This window comes from Sinocyclocheilus anshuiensis, unplaced genomic scaffold, assembly GCF_001515605.1.
Source record: "Sinocyclocheilus anshuiensis isolate Anshui unplaced genomic scaffold, SAMN03320099.WGS_v1.1 scaffold251, whole genome shotgun sequence".
NCBI lineage: Eukaryota > Metazoa > Chordata > Actinopteri > Cypriniformes > Cyprinidae > Sinocyclocheilus > Sinocyclocheilus anshuiensis.
This window is the reverse complement of record NW_015549579.1, coordinates 179,171-198,243: the sequence shown is the minus strand read 5'-3', so window position 1 is coordinate 198,243 and position 19,073 is coordinate 179,171. Positions and strand designations below refer to the sequence as shown.

The window sequence follows — 19,073 nt, the reverse complement described above, 5'->3', positions numbered from 1 at the left end:
AAAGACAAGTTTCAGCAACAGAACATTTATTCATTTTGCTTTTTCAAAGTTGTTTTTCTCTCTTTTTTTTTTTTTTTTTTACGTCAGTACATGGTTTGGTCCTGTAACATTTTGTGGTGGTTCTTTTCGTCTGAATGAACGTGGATCAATAATGTTAAACGCACAACACATGCACATGTCGTTTAGCTGTTTACATTAGGGTAGGACAAAGTCAGAGACTGACATTATGCATATAGCACTGTTTTCTTTTCAACCTCCCTTGCTCTGTTTTTGACACTCATATCTAATAAGGCTATATTACAGCTATGAACAAGAAGTCCAATACTGCATTTCTAAGTGTAGAGCACCATATTTACACCAATATTTACAGTTTATTTTTAAAAACAAAAAGACAAAACAAACAGAAATATTTAAGATAATTTGGGGCAAGTGAGTCATTTGAAGGATGTACAGGTTTGAAATATAAAAACAAAACAAAATTATATTTACACATAGCTGCAACTGATAGCTTAGCTTATTGCAAATGCCCTTTAAATCTCGCAACCGATTCTTTCACACGCAGTCCCGTAGAGCTTTGACTTATTTCTATACCAGTCGATGGTCACCCAATGGCCAACTCTTGAAGCCATATTTCCTGAAAGAGTGACCATCCACTGAATAGAAGACATATCATGCATTTATTTATCTGTTTTCAGGTGGCCAGGTGACGAAAAAGCCCCATTTTATCCCAACTATAAGCCAGTTCAAGGCTCGCATCCAAAACAGCATTTTAAAACAGCAGTTCTTTCAAAAAATAAACTTTTAAAAATATATATGTACATACTTATAAACATCCCCTAAGGCCAGTCGATTCTGAGACTGGTATATACAGTAACTCAAAGCTGAAAGGTACAAGAACAACAGGGGTGAGATAGAGATTATGGGCAGGAACCGAAAATTATTTATTAAGCCAAAGAAGAGTTCTTAATGATAAAATAATTTTTCTATTCAAATTTTGTTTTAATAATGACGTTGAGAAAGAGGGGTACTGACTCGATGGAATTCTGTACTACACAAACTGAATACTGTCGCTGTCTGCGGGTTTGATTTTGTTCTGGCAGAAACAGCATTGTAAAGGCTAATTACCCCCGCTGTGATTTGTATGGTGTTCAAAGTATTCTAATTCTTAGACTACTTATACCGTAATGCAATTCTAATTTTATAATTTGATAAAAACTAGGATGAACACATTTATGTGTGGGTGTATCCACAGTGCTGTCTGGGTTGCAAATTTGGCAAAACATTATTACTTAAGAGGGCATTTCACAAATGGAATTACAAAATTTGACAGCTTTAACGTATAAATTGCACTTAAATCCCAAATGTTTCCTGAAATATATATAAAAAAAGTGATTTGGTGTGAATCAAGAACATGGTGAATGTGTTTTAATGTTATTCAAATAAAACAATTGAAAAAAAAATCTGGGTTATCTGTAGCCTCCTTTTGGTAATTATCCATTAAAAATATCCCTTGTTATTTCAACTGATTGTCATTAACCTCAAAAGTTTATCTATACTAAACATTTCTAAATGGTGACAAGGAAACATTCAATAGCACTTAAAAAATGTGAAAGAGTGTGCAAAATGGTCATTCAGTTTAAGACTCATCAGACAGCACTATGAACTAAAAAAGGGTTTGTTCTTTACTCTCACTATTGCTTTTACTGTATTACCATCTCATTACAATCATATTGGGGCTAAAATAAAAAAAAACAGTTGTGGTTGAGTTTCTTTAAGTGCTTATTTTATGAATTGCCATGTTCTGTTCTATCATACTCTTGGTCTTAATTTAAATCTCATTTTATTAAAGGTCATTTATTTATACATACAGTTTCCACAACTCTTGACTGATTGGGTGGTGTTGGAACCATGGAATTCATATTAAGAGCATTTCATTTCAAGGGCTAAAAAACAAAATGAACAGGACTTGGAAAACAAATATTAAAGTCTAATTGGGCAAAACAAATAAAGACACGAAACAGACACAGAACAGGATAGCAGCGTGCACTTCATTAAAAACCAATGGGTCCAAGAGAAGAACTTAATAAATAAGTTGTGAGAATGTTTAAGACGACATAGAGGGCAGGTTTAAAGGTCAAGTTGGGATCAAGAGAGGTCATATACAGCTACTGGTGGAGAACTCATGTCATCATATGCTACAAATGTGGCAATTGGAACAATCCACTCTGAGATCCAGCCGTGTGCCGTGCCATCATATGACCTGACAGCAGCTGGCCTGGGCTGAGGCACAGAGTAGCCCATCCCTGGGGCTTCGCTGGATATTCACGGAGATGGTCTTTTCACACAGAGGTAGCTGGAGAACATTATTTTTCAAGTTCAGGTTGTTCTCCTTGACCAGGCCAAGTTCATTTAACATGACTGCCGTTTGGTCTTGATAATGCTCCATCGCCCCAACGCCACCATTCAAGGCAGGGTTGATCACTTTGTCTAGACTGTTGTTGGAGCCAATGCACATCTTCCAGGAGGACTTCTCCTGGACTTTAACGCTGGACAGGCTCTGTGGATCTAGGATAAACCGTCCACCACCACCACCTCCAGAGCTGCGATGCTGAAACTGGGAACTCAAGCATAGACTCATGAGTTTCAGACTCTCTACCAGTTCCCCAGCACTCCGAGCTGCACTACGTGTCGAGCCAGATGAAGCATTGTTGTTGCTGCAACGGGAACAGCTGGAAGGGCCTCCCTGTCCTTTTGTATTCCCACCACCTCCACTGCCCCCTCCTGTACTACCACCATTCCCTCCTCCTGGAGGGCTGCCCTTGTCTGGTCCCGAGTTGCCTTCCCCAGGTGGTTTGCTCTGCCCTCCGCTACTACCACCCCCATTGCCCCCAGAGTTTCCAGGTGGACCCTCACTACTGTCCCTGCGGTTCCAGCTGTAGGTGAACCCTGTGTCTTTGTCTAGTCGTCTGCGATGGCTCTCCGAATCATCATCGCTGGTCTCGGAGCTAGAGCAGCTTGAACCGCGGCCCTGACTTTTGCGCCGGTGGTAGCGCTTCTGAGCCGTACCAGGAGATGCCATGTTCATCTTCAACCGGCTGAGCTTGGGTGGAAGACTCTCATCCATGTCAAAGTCATCATCTGATTCGCCTTCCTCCTCAAAGATCTGATTGAGCACTGGGGCGCTTTTTCGAGACGTAAGCCGGTTGGTGATAGACAGCGGTTTGCGGCGTAGGACCACCTGAATGGGCAATGGTGAAGGCTCCTGTTCTTCTTCCTCCTCCTCATCTTCTTCCACCCGAAAGAGGCAGGTTCGTTGCTTGGCTGAAGCGGATGCAAGGGGAGCCATGACCCCTGGTTTAAGAGGGTTTGGGGGCAGAGCGGCAGGTGCAGCAGAGCTGCTGGAGGCTTCGCTAATCTCCTCTCTACGGCTCACTTCCAGAAGCCCTTTACTGCGGTGACCATTTAGCAGATTCTCTGTACTGCGAGCAGGAGACTGTGGACCCCCAGCATGAGAGATGGACGAAGAGGCTAAGCTGTCCTCAATGTCCTGATGCATGTCGACTTTGGTTGGCCATGACTGCCTGCAAAAAAAAGGGACATAGTCCTTGATATAAATAACCTTGCCTTAAAAAGAGTACAATCCCCCAAGTCAAAAACAACATAAGGTGGTAACTTAAGCAGGATGATATTTAGTAAAGGTGGGCATTGCCAAAAACAACTTTTAAAGACAGAAGCTCTGGAAACTGCCTTAGGAAAACAACCTAAATGTTAATGACAGTCCTTGACAAAAGCCAGACTTCCTTCTTGTGCCAAGCACTCAAGCAAGGAACGTGGCGATTTACAAGATAACTCTGAATTATTACTGTAACTTGCTTTTATTGTCTTTTCTTATGTTCTTACCTTCCTGCTGGAGTATCATTTACACAGAATAGTATGTGCACTTTCAGGCAAGTTGCTATGGAAAGATATACTCTGTTAAGGCTTTTGAAACAAAGTAAATCAGTGAAACATAGTTCCAGCATGTCCTCTCTGGTTGCCATAACCACATTAACACTATAAACATTATGCTGGTATGAAGACAAGCCAAACAATGCAAACAAATGGAGCAAATGCCTTGTGAGGATTAACAAATGCTTAATCACACTTCTGCTCAGAAAGAACTGTAAAGAAAATCTGTTAACAAGGATACAGGGCAAAACTTGTGACAACCTTGGTAAAATGTTGCCTACAAAGTCAGTTTTTGCATAGCTTGAGTAACCGTTTCTAGGATATAATGAAGTGGACTTCAAAATCTGACCTAGTTTTCAGGCCTGATGAGAATGGATTTCTAATATCTGTTCATCATTAAAAAAAGAATTACAGAATTACTGCAATGGCCTAATAAGGTTGTTGCAAATGCTGCTGTCAGTCTATGCATGTGGACAATTCTCCATAATATCAAGAGTCAACCTCATACGTCAAAATAACATTCTAGTCACTACTGTCTAGTCATATTTATACACTACTGCTATATTCTCCACTAGGATCAGGAATTACAATTCTGAGTGCATACAGCATATAAACTCTCTCTGTCTATGAAGGGCACACTGATTAACGAGAACACTGCAATCGTGATCTGGCTTGCCTGTAAAAGTGTCGGTGTGCTTTTCCATTAGGTGTATATATGCTGATTCCCACAATAAAAAAAGCATTTGTCACCCTCTCATGATCCCTGCTGCATCCTGAGGACTCTTCCCCTCCCAACATCTTCTTCTCCTACTTCTCTTTCCCACCACATCCTCTCATTTTTTCCCACTGCCTGCTCCTTTCAAAAAGCCTCACTACTTTTCTAGGTCAGTCCAAATCAATTTCAGCCTCATCTTTTAAACACATTTGTCACCCGGTGCGGTGCTCAGAGGATGTGCTGGCTGTCCACACACAGCATGGAGAACAGACAAGGATTCTGACATCTAGCAGAGCTGACCTCTCACAACCTCTTATAGTGAATCCTGCCCCTTACTGCACACAGACACCTTCTGAGAGACAACAAACCTGCAGTTAGCCTGCCTATGTACACCATGGCATGGCAGACTAATTTGAAACCGTTTGTTTTTTAGACAACTACAACAAAAAATAAGAGCAATGCTATCAAACATACTAAGGCAGGAGCCAAGTACATATTGGAGAGGAATGTTAATCACATGGTTTCTCCACTGGTTGACTTTGGTACCTGTTCAAGTTTGTTACTAGATGGCATGAATGTACAAATCTTCAAGTAATTATGTCTGTGCTGTGATATCGTCTGCAGTAAGAAATTCCTAAAATTTCCCTAGCATGAAAACCTCGGGGATCCACTGTCTGACCTTTCTAGAAACATAAATCCAACTAAAAAGAAAAGGGAACTAAAGACATTCCACAGGGTGACCATGGGATTCTGCAATAAAGGAAGTCACACTCCTTTCCTCCCCCAATCTATTTTAATTCTTGCTCTCTTGTTATCATGTGGCACATGGCAAAACCAACTGGTTGTAATTGGGAATGGGTACATATCACAAAAACGTTTCAAATACCTTCAACATTGAGTTTTTCATGTTGCACCAAACCCCGGTGTACTTTTAATAAAACATACATAACTAAAAGTAGCATTCTCTTGACAAAACAAACACAAATGACTAAATGACAGGCAGCTAAGATAGAGTAACTCCCATGAGGTACCTGAAGTGGACCTTGATGTTGCTGGGGCTGGAAGAACGAGGTTGCACCTCTTTCTCCTGCTTTTCCCTCAGGATCCGTTCAGCCAACAAGAAGTAAGTAGCAGTGATGTGGTTGTACTTGTTTGTCTCCAGGGCTCTGGAGGAAGAGCAAAGAGAATGGACAAGTCAGGAGGAGACACAGATAGTGTTTGAGAGAGAAACACGCGTTTAGACAAAGCAATTTGACATGTCAATAACTAGTAAAACTCCAGGGCTCTAACAACTAGAGACCCAAGTGGCTTCTATCAGTTCAAAAGGTCTTGTATAGTGCCCCAAATTTTGAACACCTGAGACTAATATAACTGTGAAGAATCCCAGATAACACAATCTCCCAATACAAATGGGACATTCTGCATCCAACTTTTCAAGCTGGTGAGTCTGGGCATGTTAGCGATGATTACACTGCTTCTTCTGGGATTACATACCAACAATTGAACAAATTAGTTCAAATCATGTAGCGACAATCTTTTGGCGAGGCTTGAATCCACGTCATGGCCTGTGTTCATGGCTCAGTTCAGCTCTTATTTTTAAAGGCGCTGAGCAAATATCATAAATAGCAAAACATCGGTTGTGATCTTCAGGTGAACTTATTTTTTGTGTGTGTGTGTGTGAAACAAGAAAATTATAGAAAAGGAAAAATGACTTGGGAAAAATACATGGGATTTTAATGCAGTTATTCAGTACACTTCTTTAAAACATACTGAGGGTTCCTTTAAGACGGACTGACTACAGTTTCTCATAGTGGGGTTCCCCAGCTGCTGCGGAGTGGGATCAAAGCCAAAGAAAAGACTGATAGGTGCTTTGAACCGTCACCCAGCATGCATCTTTCTACAAGACTGTACAGCGGGAGTCTTCTGCACTATGTTCGTTTCATGCTCCACTGACAGTGAAATGAACTTATTTTTTAACACTTGTAAAAAATGGTACCCTACTACTAATAAAACTATGCTGTCTTACAGCAGCCTAGATGGACACAACAGTATACACTCTTTAAAATAAAGGTGCTTCACGATGCCATAGAAGAACCTTTTTGACTAAATGGTTCCATAAAGAACCTTTAACATCTGAAAAACCTTTCTGTTTCACAAAAGTTCGCTGTGGCGAAAGAAGGTTCTTCAGATTATAAAAAGGTAAGAAAGAGATGGTTCTTTAAAGAACCTTTGACTGAATGGTTCTTTGTGGAACCAAAATTGGTTCTTCTATGGCATCGCTCTGAAGAACCTTTTAAGCACCTTTATTTTTAAGAGTGTAAAACATGGCTATTCATTTTCAGATTTCATAAAGATTGCAATTAACATTGTCAACTTTAGTGGTGTATAGAAATATGTTTTTTAAAGAAACGGAAATTGAAAAGTTTTCAATTAGCCGAAAACTGAAACTGAAATTAACATGAACATGTTGTGTTTTCAGGTGATAAATTACACCAGCCATAGTGAAGTTCTTCAGCAATGAACCACCTATCAATATTTCAGCCCCAAAATGTTTAGGCCTACATATTGCTACTCCAGTATCATTTTTGGTCACAGTAAATTAAATCCACATAGCTGATATGTTAACCTGTTGTAGCTTATCCAGGCTGTTTGTATGAAACTTATGCTGACATAGTCACAATGCACCATCAGGGATACACTATTAAAAAGTCACTGTTTTGGTTAATGATTTCTGCCCTCTAAAACTACTAAAACTTGGTGCATCACTAACTGACTGTGTAGGCTTGATATGATAATGATAATAATAATATAATGATAATATCATTATTAAGCTCTAACGTTTCATTGGATTTAAAGATAATTTAAGTAATTGCTTAATTCAATATCGAAAGATACACTTCAAATGGCTCATTAAATAGTTATGAGCTAGTCAAATAGTTATGAACAAGATTATGGCAAGATTCTTTTCAAACTCTTGCTCCACCATTACAGTAGTTGACCTGAAAAGAACTATGTTATAGTGCTCTTTGTGGCAACACTAAAATGATAAGAATTCATGACAACTTGCGCAGTGTTGCGCGATGAATTGCATTTGGACCTATTTCAGAATGCAAACATTTTTTAAATCAAGCTTGTGTAGCTAGAAGCTTTAGAGTTCTTGTATTGTGTAGAGTGCTTTTTGGGCCCAAGAAGTTAGCTGAGATGTATTACTTGACAGAAACTGGATTGAACACTCTTTATGTCTAAAGCTACCTATCCCCTGTCCAGCTGACTCGTCTTCAAGTGAAGAGCTTTGACACACTTTACACCAAAATCTTAAAGCTGATTACACAAACCTGGAGGCCCTTTCTAAAGTAGTCTTTCATTTCAAGACAGTCCTGCTTAAGGGAAATCAAATAATGACAGAGAGGTATTTCTTGTGTGGAAAATGCTGTACATTAGCCTGAGGATATCCCAGCTTCTTAACATTTGTATCACAAGCCTACAACAAGCCTTACTCGATGATGGCTTCTCTGTCTGCGATGTCTCCCAGCACCATGCGTTGGATGATGCTGTTGTGTTCCTCTTCTGACAGATTCTTGTGAGACACCAGTGGGGTGTTGTATTTGGTGGCTGGAGATGGGTCCACTCCTTGCAGCCACGTGTGGCTCTCGATCTCCTCCAGCGACGCTCGCCTCTTTGGATCCCTTTGTAGCATTCGGTTTATCAGGCTGTGAAGAACAGGAAGAGAAGATCAGAAGTTAGTTCAGGGCCTGTCCAATATGTATCTGGGGATAAATGCGCAATGATATTCAGATCATTAAGTTTCATTGGTCAAAATTCTAATTCACTTAACGCTTAGCTAGACGCCGGTTATTCACATTAAAAGCAAACAGGGAGCGCAATGTGCTTGAGATGTAGCTGCCACAGAGGGCCTTTCTATCATTAGCCGAAGAGAAGCCAATAACACTTGTATTAGCTGACTGAAAATGACTTGAGTTGCTGTTGCTGTGAGCAGCCGCTGAGGCAAAGTTCGACCGGGGCGCATCAGCATTCAGCACACGTACGTGGCAAAATTACAGCCCAACCACCATGAAAGAGCCGAGGAGATTCAGCTTGCTTACAGCAGCAGAAGCAGCCCAGTCTGCTCTAGTCATTATCTGCACGCAAGAAATTTGTTAAGGCAGAGAGAGAATAAATAGATATGAGAACTGGTGAGAGAATCTGCCTGTTTGTCTCCCCTTGAATATGCTGCCGGGCTCTTATCAACAGACATTACATCTGAAATTTCCATTACAGTGCCAAAAATGGGATGTGGAACAACGGGACGCTTTTAGAACAGAACCGAAGTGATTAAAGCCACAATTTCTCCCTGTCACAATATGATTGGGGACAAGACTGCAAGTTGTCAGGATGACATTTCCTCTCCAGGGTCTTAAAAATAACTAGTCATTGGGCATTCTGGCAACAACAGCTGTCATTAGGGTAACGTAAAAAGAGTGTAATTATCAAAGGCTGTGGGACAAAGTAATGGGGTCCAGATGTAACCTTTCAATGTCAACATTAAAAAAGCCCAAAAGAACAAACTACAGTATGCACTGCATGTGACATCTCAAAGGTTCGGATTAAATGTCTCGGTATTCCAGTCATATCCAGCTGGAACATGTAACGGTAAAAATGCATAATTCTTTGTCATATAGATATTCCTTGCAGTTTAGTGCAAGATGTTAATTCACTATCCGCTTTGAATGCAAAGTAATTTGAAGGATTTGTCAGACTGCTTCAAACTTGTAAACCATCTTTTTAAACAAATCATCAACTTTGTCATATCGGATGAATCGGATGACACTGGTCATGTTGCATTTTTCTGATTTATTACAAAGAACTGGGCCATAAGACTTTTTTGTTTGTGAATCAGTATACACTGGTCATGAGATATGTTTTTGATTTACTACAAATAACCATCTCATAAGAGTCATTTCTTCATGAATTTGACTACACTGGTCAATTTGTATGTTGTTTTTGCACACAGCCCGTCAGGACAACTGATATCTCAAAGGTTCGGATTAAATGATGTCTCAGTATTCCTGTCATCAAGAAAAGGATGTTTGAGTTTACTAATATGCTATTGGAACATTTAAAGGTACGGTGCATATTTTCTTTTTCACTTTGATATCCCTGAAAACAACAAATTTGCAGTTTCTTTTAAGATGTTAGCTGCTTGGAATAGTTGGGGTTAGTGAAGGCTTTGTCTGATTCAAACTTGTAACCTATCTTTTTTTAACAAATCATTAAAATAACTAGCTCTTGAGAATCATTTGTTTGTGAATCAGATGAACACTGGTCACATTATATATTTTAGATTTATTAAAGGGGTCCTATTATGCTTTTTCACGTTTTCAAATTTAGTTAGTCGTAATGTTGCTGTTTGAGCATAAAAAAGATCTGCAAAGTTACAAAGTTCAAAGTCCACTTCAAAAGGAGATATGTTATTTAAGAGAAATCACTTTTCAAAAACTACAACGAACAACTCGTTTGGACGACAATGCATAATTTCCGGGATTTGTGATATCACAAAGATCGACGAATGGGACGAGACCTGGTTGAGCTGCACTAGAGAAGGCAACGAGTGTTATCACAATGTCGGAGACGCGCTAGCTTTCCCAAGGCAGACGAACTTAAGAGTGGTTACAATCATCTGGGTTTAAATCGCGCTGCAATATTTACACTGAAGCTCGCAGGCGGCTACGGTAAGGGGCATGACATTTCCCGACCAGGCGCAGAGTGGTGCCAATCACAATCACACACTGGCCCAGCTAACCAATCACAGCACATTTCGTATTTCAGAAGGCAGGCCTTCATTTGATACAGGAACTATTCGAGCCATTCATGCCAGACTGGGGAGAGAGGTGTAATAATGTAAAATATGTGAAAAATAATGTGTTTTTCGAACAACCTAGTATGAGAGCCTGTTCTAGTACACCCCCAAAACAAAATCAAGACTTTGTAAAAGAGCATAATAGGACCCCTTTAAAAAGAACTGGGTCATTGGGAACTGGGAGTTGTTTGTTTGTGAATCAGGATACACTGGTCATGAGGTCTGTTTGTGATTCACTAAAAAGAACCATCATTTTGTCATGAATTTGACTACACTGGTCAATTTGTATGTTGTTTTTGCACACAGCATCACTGCTGAAAAGTGATGCAAGAAACACTGTTGTCCAAAGCCAATCTGCAATTCCTGTTAAGTTTTCCACTCACATTCCTGGTTCCTTATGGCAAAGGAGGAAGCAATCTACCTCCTCCAAACAGAATCTGTCACTAGAAAAAAAAACGCCACTTAGATTCATAGCCAACTATTTACTTTCAGCCCGTCGCCGTTTTTAACACGTCGTTTGTCTATGAAATATTCATGCTACAGTAGAGCTTTCCATTTCTGCACTCCACAGTGGAAAACAGCTTCTGCTGCAGGAAGAAAAGGTTCCAGGGCTTTATCTAAAACAGTTATATTCCTTCTCTGTGAGGATTTATGCTCTTGCCGCAATCTGGAAATGACAATTACATCTAGTTGCTAACCTCTCTGAGAAGGTCATTTAACTACTACAAAATTCCACAAAAGCTAGAGTTTTGAGTAGTTTTGCTGCTGATAAGGTGAAGAACTGTCTCTCAGCTCAATAGCTTGAATTTCGAATGCAAATCAAATGTGTGAAAACAGGGGTAGTTGTTTAATGAGAGTGAGAATATTATGCAAGCAGGCAGTGACTAAATTATTCTGCCTGACACGGTCGCCTTAAAATACCCGGTCTGAAAAGCCCTGAAGATAAAAACCAAATCCAGACAAAAGAGCTTAAAATGGAAATCAGAGAGACTCTGACAAGCGGCAAGTTAAAATGATGAGTGAATCAAATCTAATGCGAAAAACACTGAAATATGAAATGATAAAATGCTGTCAACATAGCATGAAAGAAAAAGGCCACTAATTTGCTAAATAAACTAAAACTGAATGCCAAAAAAAGGAGGTTTAGACATAAAAAAAAACAAAAAAAACAAATACAACAATTTTATATCAATCTTCATGAAAAGATTGACCTTTTTGACCCTTAAACTCTAGCACTCTCTATTGTAATTCAATTTTATCTATTTTTTTAAAGCTCTAACACTTGCACTCTATTCATTTTCTAACTGCTTGTCTTCTTTAAAAAAAGCCTCTAACACTAGCGTTCCCTATTCTTTTTTTATTCTATCAACTTCTTTTCTTTTTATGATATATATATATATATATATATATATATAAACACCTTGCTATGTGTACTGTGTTAGGCTAACCAAGAATTGTCATAGCACTTGCATATTATTGCTCTTTTGTTGGTTTTGATTGCTTCTGTTGTACTCATTTGTAAGTCGCTAGTAAGTGACTAAATGTAAATAAATATTTTAATAGTTTTATTATATATATTATATTATATATGTCAAACAATTGTTTAGGTAGCACCTCAGTGAACTAAACTACTAAGAATGACTGATCAAAAAAAGTAATAATAATAAAATAAAATGAATAAATCAATAATATTTTATTTGTAATCTGAAAAAAAAAAAAAAACCTGTTTCCATTTGTCGGCAATAGTGGCACATAAATCACACAACATCTTTAAGCCTTTTAATAATACCAAAGCTTTAATTTAAAGTAAAATTCAGCTAATATGTTGGATTGCGACTTGCTGCAGTGAGTTCAGGTGTGGAAGCTGAAAGCCCTGGACTCATGGACTGACTCTATCTCTCTCTATGATGCCAGACTGCTGTCAGCAACTACTGCCCCTGAGACTCCACACACCGCTCGGATCTCCAGCATGGCAGGGAGCCCCGATAAGACTCCTACTCAATCCTAATAATCACTCTATCGCTGCGGAACGTTCTAAAACACTGCAGCAGACCACTACCTACCACACACACACACAAGCTATTTCAAGGTTGGGACACAAGTGAAGGTTTTTATTCTAACATAAAAGTAAATGTCTACTCGGTCCAGGGGAAAAGGATATAGAAAAGAGAAGCATAAATTAACACTTTGACTTCAGCATGGATTTGTCAAGGATGTTCTTCCCCCGAGCCGAGAAATGGAACAAGTCTAAATTTATCTCCAGTATCTCTGCTAGCGGAAAGGCCATTGCAGAAACAACCATCTTCCTGAGCTTTCTGAGGATAAAAACAGCAGACATCACACAAAGAAAAATCAACAGAAGACACAATATTTAGCGCACAAACGTAGGATGTCAGTTATGCTTTCTTTTCGTCTTGCACCAAGAATGTGGATGACATCCAGAGGAAATTCAACACCCACCTCCTCCTCAAGGAATGTGGTGTAAAAAAGTGACCAAATAATGATGAATTATTCATGTTAATGATTGATTGACATGAAAATGGTGGCAGATGGAAGCACAGCAATGTTGATGAGCCAACCGCTGCTTGTACATGCATTAACCACATGGTGTGCTGCAACGCCTATCAAATTCATCTGTGATTCTGCAGCAATGAGAGAAAGCAACCTGACAGCAGTCACAGGGGTATAGAGAGGGCTAAATCAGACAGCTGGCTCTTTTTGGGGCCAAAATACACCCTGACACCCTGACAGTGCATGCCAGCTTAAACACTGTAAGTTTATGTTGCATGAGCCAAACTAAACACAGAAAAGGGATAATAAAGTCATGGGAAGAATTTGCAGAAGTGGATGTAGAGTAGGGCACACCCTGATGAGAAGAGATATTAAGACAAAATGACAGTGCAACCAGTTTTAGCACTGAACAATCTTTCCTTGTGTTGACACACAGGCTAGTTTTTTTTGTTCTTTTCTTTCAGTTTTAGTTATTTTGTTGTACATTATTTTCATATGTCTATATAGTTTTACTAGTTTTAGTTTATTTAGTTTATTATTTTACTTCAACTTAAAAATGAGAAATTTTGTAAAATAATTGTTTTTTATTGTGTGTGAGTGTGTGTGTGTGTGTGAGTGTGTGTGTGTGTGTGTGTGTGTGTGTGTGTGTGTGTGTTGCTTTATTGGCATGACTGTAAAAAAAAATACAATATTGCCAAACCTTGGAATATATGTGGAGAAAATAATAACAATAAAAAGATAAAAATAATAGTTAAATTAATTAACAATAACAATCCTGTGCATTAATGACACCAAACAGAACTACAAATGCAATGACTTATGAAATAGGTTTCCCTCCCAAAACAGTCTACAATCAATTTAAAGTTTTGTTTGTTTCTTTATTTTTAAAGGACAGAAAAAAAGTGTTTTATCATAAAAAAAATTAAATTAAATTAAATAAAAACCTACATACATACATTTCTGGTTTAGTCTAGCCATCATCTCCTAAGAACTTAAAGAGCTTAAAACCTTGCTTAAAAGCATGCTTTAAGTAAAGTAATGGAATGCATAAATATAACACTACTGAAAGGTGAAAGGAATCCTTCTAGAGAAAACCATACTCATCTATAATATCGTTTTTAGGGCAGACAGTTTGCTGATAAAGCCATATATCACATTTACCACACTACACCGTATCAGACAGTATGTCTGTGCAACAGAGCAGCAGAAGGAGTTTCACCATGATATCAAAATGACTCAGACCAAAAACACAGAGAAAACAAAAAAGAATAAATAAAATAAGAAGGGTGAAAGCACAGGACAAAAATAGAAAAATAATTGAGGGGGAAAATAAAACAGACCAAACAAAACGACTAATGGAATGCTCTGAATTTGTTCATGCATCACTTGTTCGCATTTGAATGTGCAGAGAGAGCTGCACATTAGAAGATAATCCTTCAAAATTACCATATTTATTAAACTCCCAGAGAATAACAAAAGTAATGAGGACTATGAAATGCAAGAAATGGCAAATTATTAATACACAAAATTAATACATCACGTAAGATACAATGCAATGAAAAATAAATCAAAACCTAACAAACATTTTGTCGGGACACCAAGAGAGCTCATAAAATGAGATCCAGAGGCTGTGTTCTGGGTGTTCTGACTGAAAGAGATTCAGCTCAGTGAGCATTTGGAGCCGACTGGACCCCCATAGAAAGTTTAATCACATGCCAACAGCCAATTAGCCCAGTGCTCTCCACATGAAGGTTTCCGCAGCTTACTGCGTTAACCTTATTAACATGTAAAAATGTTGACTAGGGGTCTAAATTGTGTAGTTACCCTTAACGACGTATACATAAACAACTACATTCTATGATTTTACACCATGTCCTAACCTAATGTGACAACACGCAAGTTGTCAGTGAGTTTGTGAGCAAAATGCTGTGCTATGCCACATGAGCAGTCAATATAATAACTTATAATATTTAATATACAATTATGCAAACTGGGATTGTGAACCAATGACATTTCACTGTGATAGCCAAATGGGCTAATAAAAACCACCGTCGAATCACAGCCAATGAAAATGCTGTATCATACTTACAAAAATAAATACGAAGTACATAGTCAAATTAATAAACATCAAGAATATTATATTATATTTAAGATCTGAGGTAAATTATACATTGTCACTTATGATTTATGACTATTAAAGTTGTGCAAAAAATATTTTTGCAATTAAATAACTAATATTGTTATAAAAAAACAAGTACCTGAGCGTTATTGATAATGAACTCTCAACCACGATACTGCAGAAATAGAAACCATTCCAAAAATAGAATCTCTTGTTGGTTATCGCATATCATTGTCACAACTGCTTCAACAATTCTGCTTAATATGGAAAATATACTTTTTTTGTTTTAGGACACCATATTATGCTTTCACACTGAAAAAGCATTGTTTCTGCTGTGTAACTATACAGAAAATGTGATTTTTGGGTAACTACATTGAGTATTGCTTCTAATAATAGTCAGAATTATTGGAATAGCTATTGAGAACTTTATACAAATTTGACTGTTGTGAAATCCAACGTGGAAGGGTTGAGGAATTTAATTTATCACTTTGTTCATTAAAGGTCAATTTTGCAGATCTTCAACCAGCTTTATACTGCTACAACACTGCTAGTAGACTTTGCAGACAAATTAACATTTACATATACTGCCAACACTGTAACAATACAAAGCTGGTTGAAAATCAGTGAAGTTACCCTTTAAGGCTGGAAAATACTGTCTTGAATGAATTCACTGTCCATTTTCACTTTCCTTATGAGCTGTGCTGTGAAATATGTCTTACTCATTTAATAAACTGGCTAAACTAGGTTATCCTGAAGTCATGATGACGCAGCTTTGAATAACCAACTCCTTTGTAGTAGGTCACAATTTGTCACCTTTACAAAGACAAAACCAAAAATTCATTTCATTCGAAAAGTCATTTGCATTTCAATGAGTAATTGATCTTTACACAGATGTACTTAAATATTTACCACTAGTTAAACAGGTTTTGTTTCAGTGCTAAACTGGCCCAACTGTTCATCTCATTTCCAGCCGATCATTGTGTGATACTTCTAACAGCCTAACAATGTCAGGGTTCTGTCACTTTGGACTAGTTTATTCATGGTTTTGTGACAAAGCCCTGACACTCCCGTCATGTCGTTGTTTTCATGTGAGCGCACGGCTTTGAGTGTGATCGAGCCGTGTGCTCTTGTCTGCGTGTCCTGTTTCCTTATTTAATGTTGGAGCGTGGTGTTCGGATCCCGGCACTCATGTCTCATGTCATGTGCCTTGTCCTGCCAGCCAGTCAAGTTGCCAGCTGTGTTTTCCCCTACGGGGTAGTTTTTGTTTTATTTTATTAATAAAAGCCCATCTCCTGCACCATTGAGTCCTCGCTCCATCCCTTTACCCAAACCCTGACAGAACGAACTGGCCCAAAGAGGACTCAGCAGAGATGGGCATCTTCCTTTTTCTATCTCCCACCACCGGATTTGTCCACCTGCCAGCTAATGATCCAACAAGTAAATGCTCGCAACTTCCATCAGCAGGGGGCTGACGTGAGGGACTTTGCCTATGACTTACTCATTGAGGTGGACAATCTGGACTACGATGTGACTAATATTAAGGAGGTTTTTAACATCTGCCTCAATTAGCCTCTTAGCCTGTGGTTGATGATGGAAAAGCTGGGGAATCTTGGCTTCTGGGACTTTGTCTGTCATGTCTACCATCGTGGGGAGTCTGAACCCCCTCCCCAAGCGAAGTCCCACTCCTCTGACTGTCCCCCCTTTCCACCTGCAGTCAGTGGAATCCCCAGCCCTCCAATGACCCATAAACGGAGAAGGAGGAGGAAGAATGGGCCCGCCTCAGTGCCCTCCGAGGTGGCTGATGATGCTGCAGCGCCCCCAGTGGTGGCTGACAAAGCTGCAGCACCCCTAGAGGCAGCCGTCTACACAGCAGCGCCCCCAAAGGCGGCCGGAGACACCGCAGCGTCTCAGGCTTCTTCCATCTTGCAAGGCCCGAAGGCCATCCCAGAGCCCGCTGCCAGTCCGGAGGCCATCCCAGAGCCTCCCAAGCTCCTTGCCCTGCCGGCGCCTCGCAAACTCCTTGCCCTATAGCACCCCTAGAGGCGGCCGATGGTGCAGCAGCGCCTCGCTCTTGGAAATGGGGGAGGAGGAGGAGGAGGAAGAAGGCTTCTTCCGTCTTGCAAGGCCCGGAGGCCGTCCCAGAGCCCGCTGCCAGCCTGGAGGCCATCCCAAGCTCCTTGCCCTGCCGGCGACACCCAAGCTCCTTGCCCTGATGCTGGCTCCGCCCTTGAAGAATGCCCTGCCGGCGCCACCCAGGCACCTTGCTTTGATGCCGGCTCTGCCCATGAGTTTTGCTCTGCCGGCTCCGCCCAGACTCTTTGCCCAGCCAACGCGTCCCAAGCTCTTCACCCTGCCAATACCGCCTAAGCGTCTTGCCCTGCTGGCTTCCTCCTTGATGTGGTCTCCGCCCTTGCCCCCTGCCCAGACTCCAGAAGCGCTAGAGCCTGCCTGGTCTGCCTGGAGTCTCCCTGGTTTATGCCTCCAGCCCCCCCCTGGCTGTCTGCCGGGGTTCCTGTTAAGCCGGAGCCTCCCTAGTCTGTCCCTCCAGCTCCGCCCTGGTGGTCTGCCGGGGTTCCTGTTAAGTCGGAGACTCCCTGGTTTGTCCCTCCGGCTCCGCCCTGGTGGTCTGCCAGGGTTCCTGTTAGGCCGGAGCCTCCCTGATTCGTCCCTCCGGCTCTGCCCTGGCCTCCTGCTGGGACTCCTGGACTGCCTGAGCCTCCCTGGCTCAACCCTCCCACCCCTCCCTGGTCCCTTTAATGACTGTCTGGGCTGTCTTGATGGCACTGGCTTGGCTTCCCTACCTCCCACCCTTCCTTGTCTCTATTGTCTCACCCCTTTCGGTCTTGTTGTCTCGTTTCTTCTGGTCTTGTGTCATGTTCCTGTATTGTTTTGGTGTTCCTTGTTAGGGTGGCGTCCCTTTTGAGGGGGGGTAGTGTCAGGGTTCTGTCACTTCGGTCTAGTTTATTCATGGTTTTGTGACAGAGCCCTGACACTCCCGTAATGTCGTTGTTTTCATGTGAGCGTGCGGCTTCGAGTGTGGTCGAGCCATGCGCTCTCGTCTGCGTGTCCTGTTTCCTTGTTTCATGTTGGAGCATGGTGTTCGGATCCCGGCATTCATGTCTTGTTGAGGTTCGGTTTCATGTCGGGGTTCAGACACTCGTGCTCCATGTTCTGTCTTGTTGTAGGAGCGTGCGGACTCGAGTTCGCTCGGGCCATGTGCTCTTTTGTCTGCGTGTGTTGTGTCTTGTGTAGCACGCGGTTCGGTGTTTTTCATTGGCTGCGTGCTTTTATGTTGTCATGTCTTGTGTGAACACACGGCGTATGAGTAGTCTCATTAGCTGCGTGTTCGTGTATTGTTTTGTTCAAGCACATGGCTAGTGATTGTTTTGCTGGTCATGTACTTGTGTTTTTGTTTCGTGTGAGCATATGGCTTTTGTCCTTGTTCTCTGTGTGCCATGTAGGCCTGGGCGATAAAACGGTATCAATATTTATCGACGGTACACCTTCTTCGATATCGATAGAAAAAATGTTCGATATAGCGCACGATATAGGCACGTGCTATGAGTGACACAGACAGCACACACAAACATGAACACATGCTGAAATGAGTGCTGTGCCTGCCTGTGATGAGGAAATTGTGAATAAAGAATGAATATTAGTCGAATTTAAAATAAACATTTGCATTTGAATGTTAGGTGTGCATCAGGGAGCGTCATCAGTGGTGCACGAGATGCGGTGATGATGTAAGTGATGTTGTTGCATTTTAATATTTTGTTAAGTCTAGCCCACGAGACGTGCCGCTGCTGCGTTATTCTTTCAAAATATTAGAGAAATATAGAAGCTCAATGTGGAGAAGATCTTGAATGGGTTAAAACCGAAACCAAGCCATTCACACAGAACGCATATTCAGCGCATTTTTTAGA

At 40.6% G+C, this 19,073-nt stretch overlaps 1 protein-coding gene across 1 annotated transcript in view; it reads right to left on the bottom strand.

Annotated features, from left to right (window-relative positions):
• Nucleotides 1-246: 246 nt before the first annotated feature.
• The window catches only part of LOC107657578 (SNF-related serine/threonine-protein kinase-like), a 56,642-nt gene continuing 37,815 nt past the window's right edge, over nt 247-19,073 (bottom strand). The window contains exons 4-6 of the mRNA XM_016445730.1: nt 8,161-8,373; nt 5,695-5,829; nt 247-3,581 (exon numbers count right to left, since the gene is read on the bottom strand). Of these exons, the coding sequence (XP_016301216.1) occupies nt 2,252-3,581; nt 5,695-5,829; nt 8,161-8,373 (1,678 nt within the window). The 3' untranslated portion in view covers nt 247-2,251. The remainder of the gene's footprint in view (nt 3,582-5,694; nt 5,830-8,160; nt 8,374-19,073) is intronic.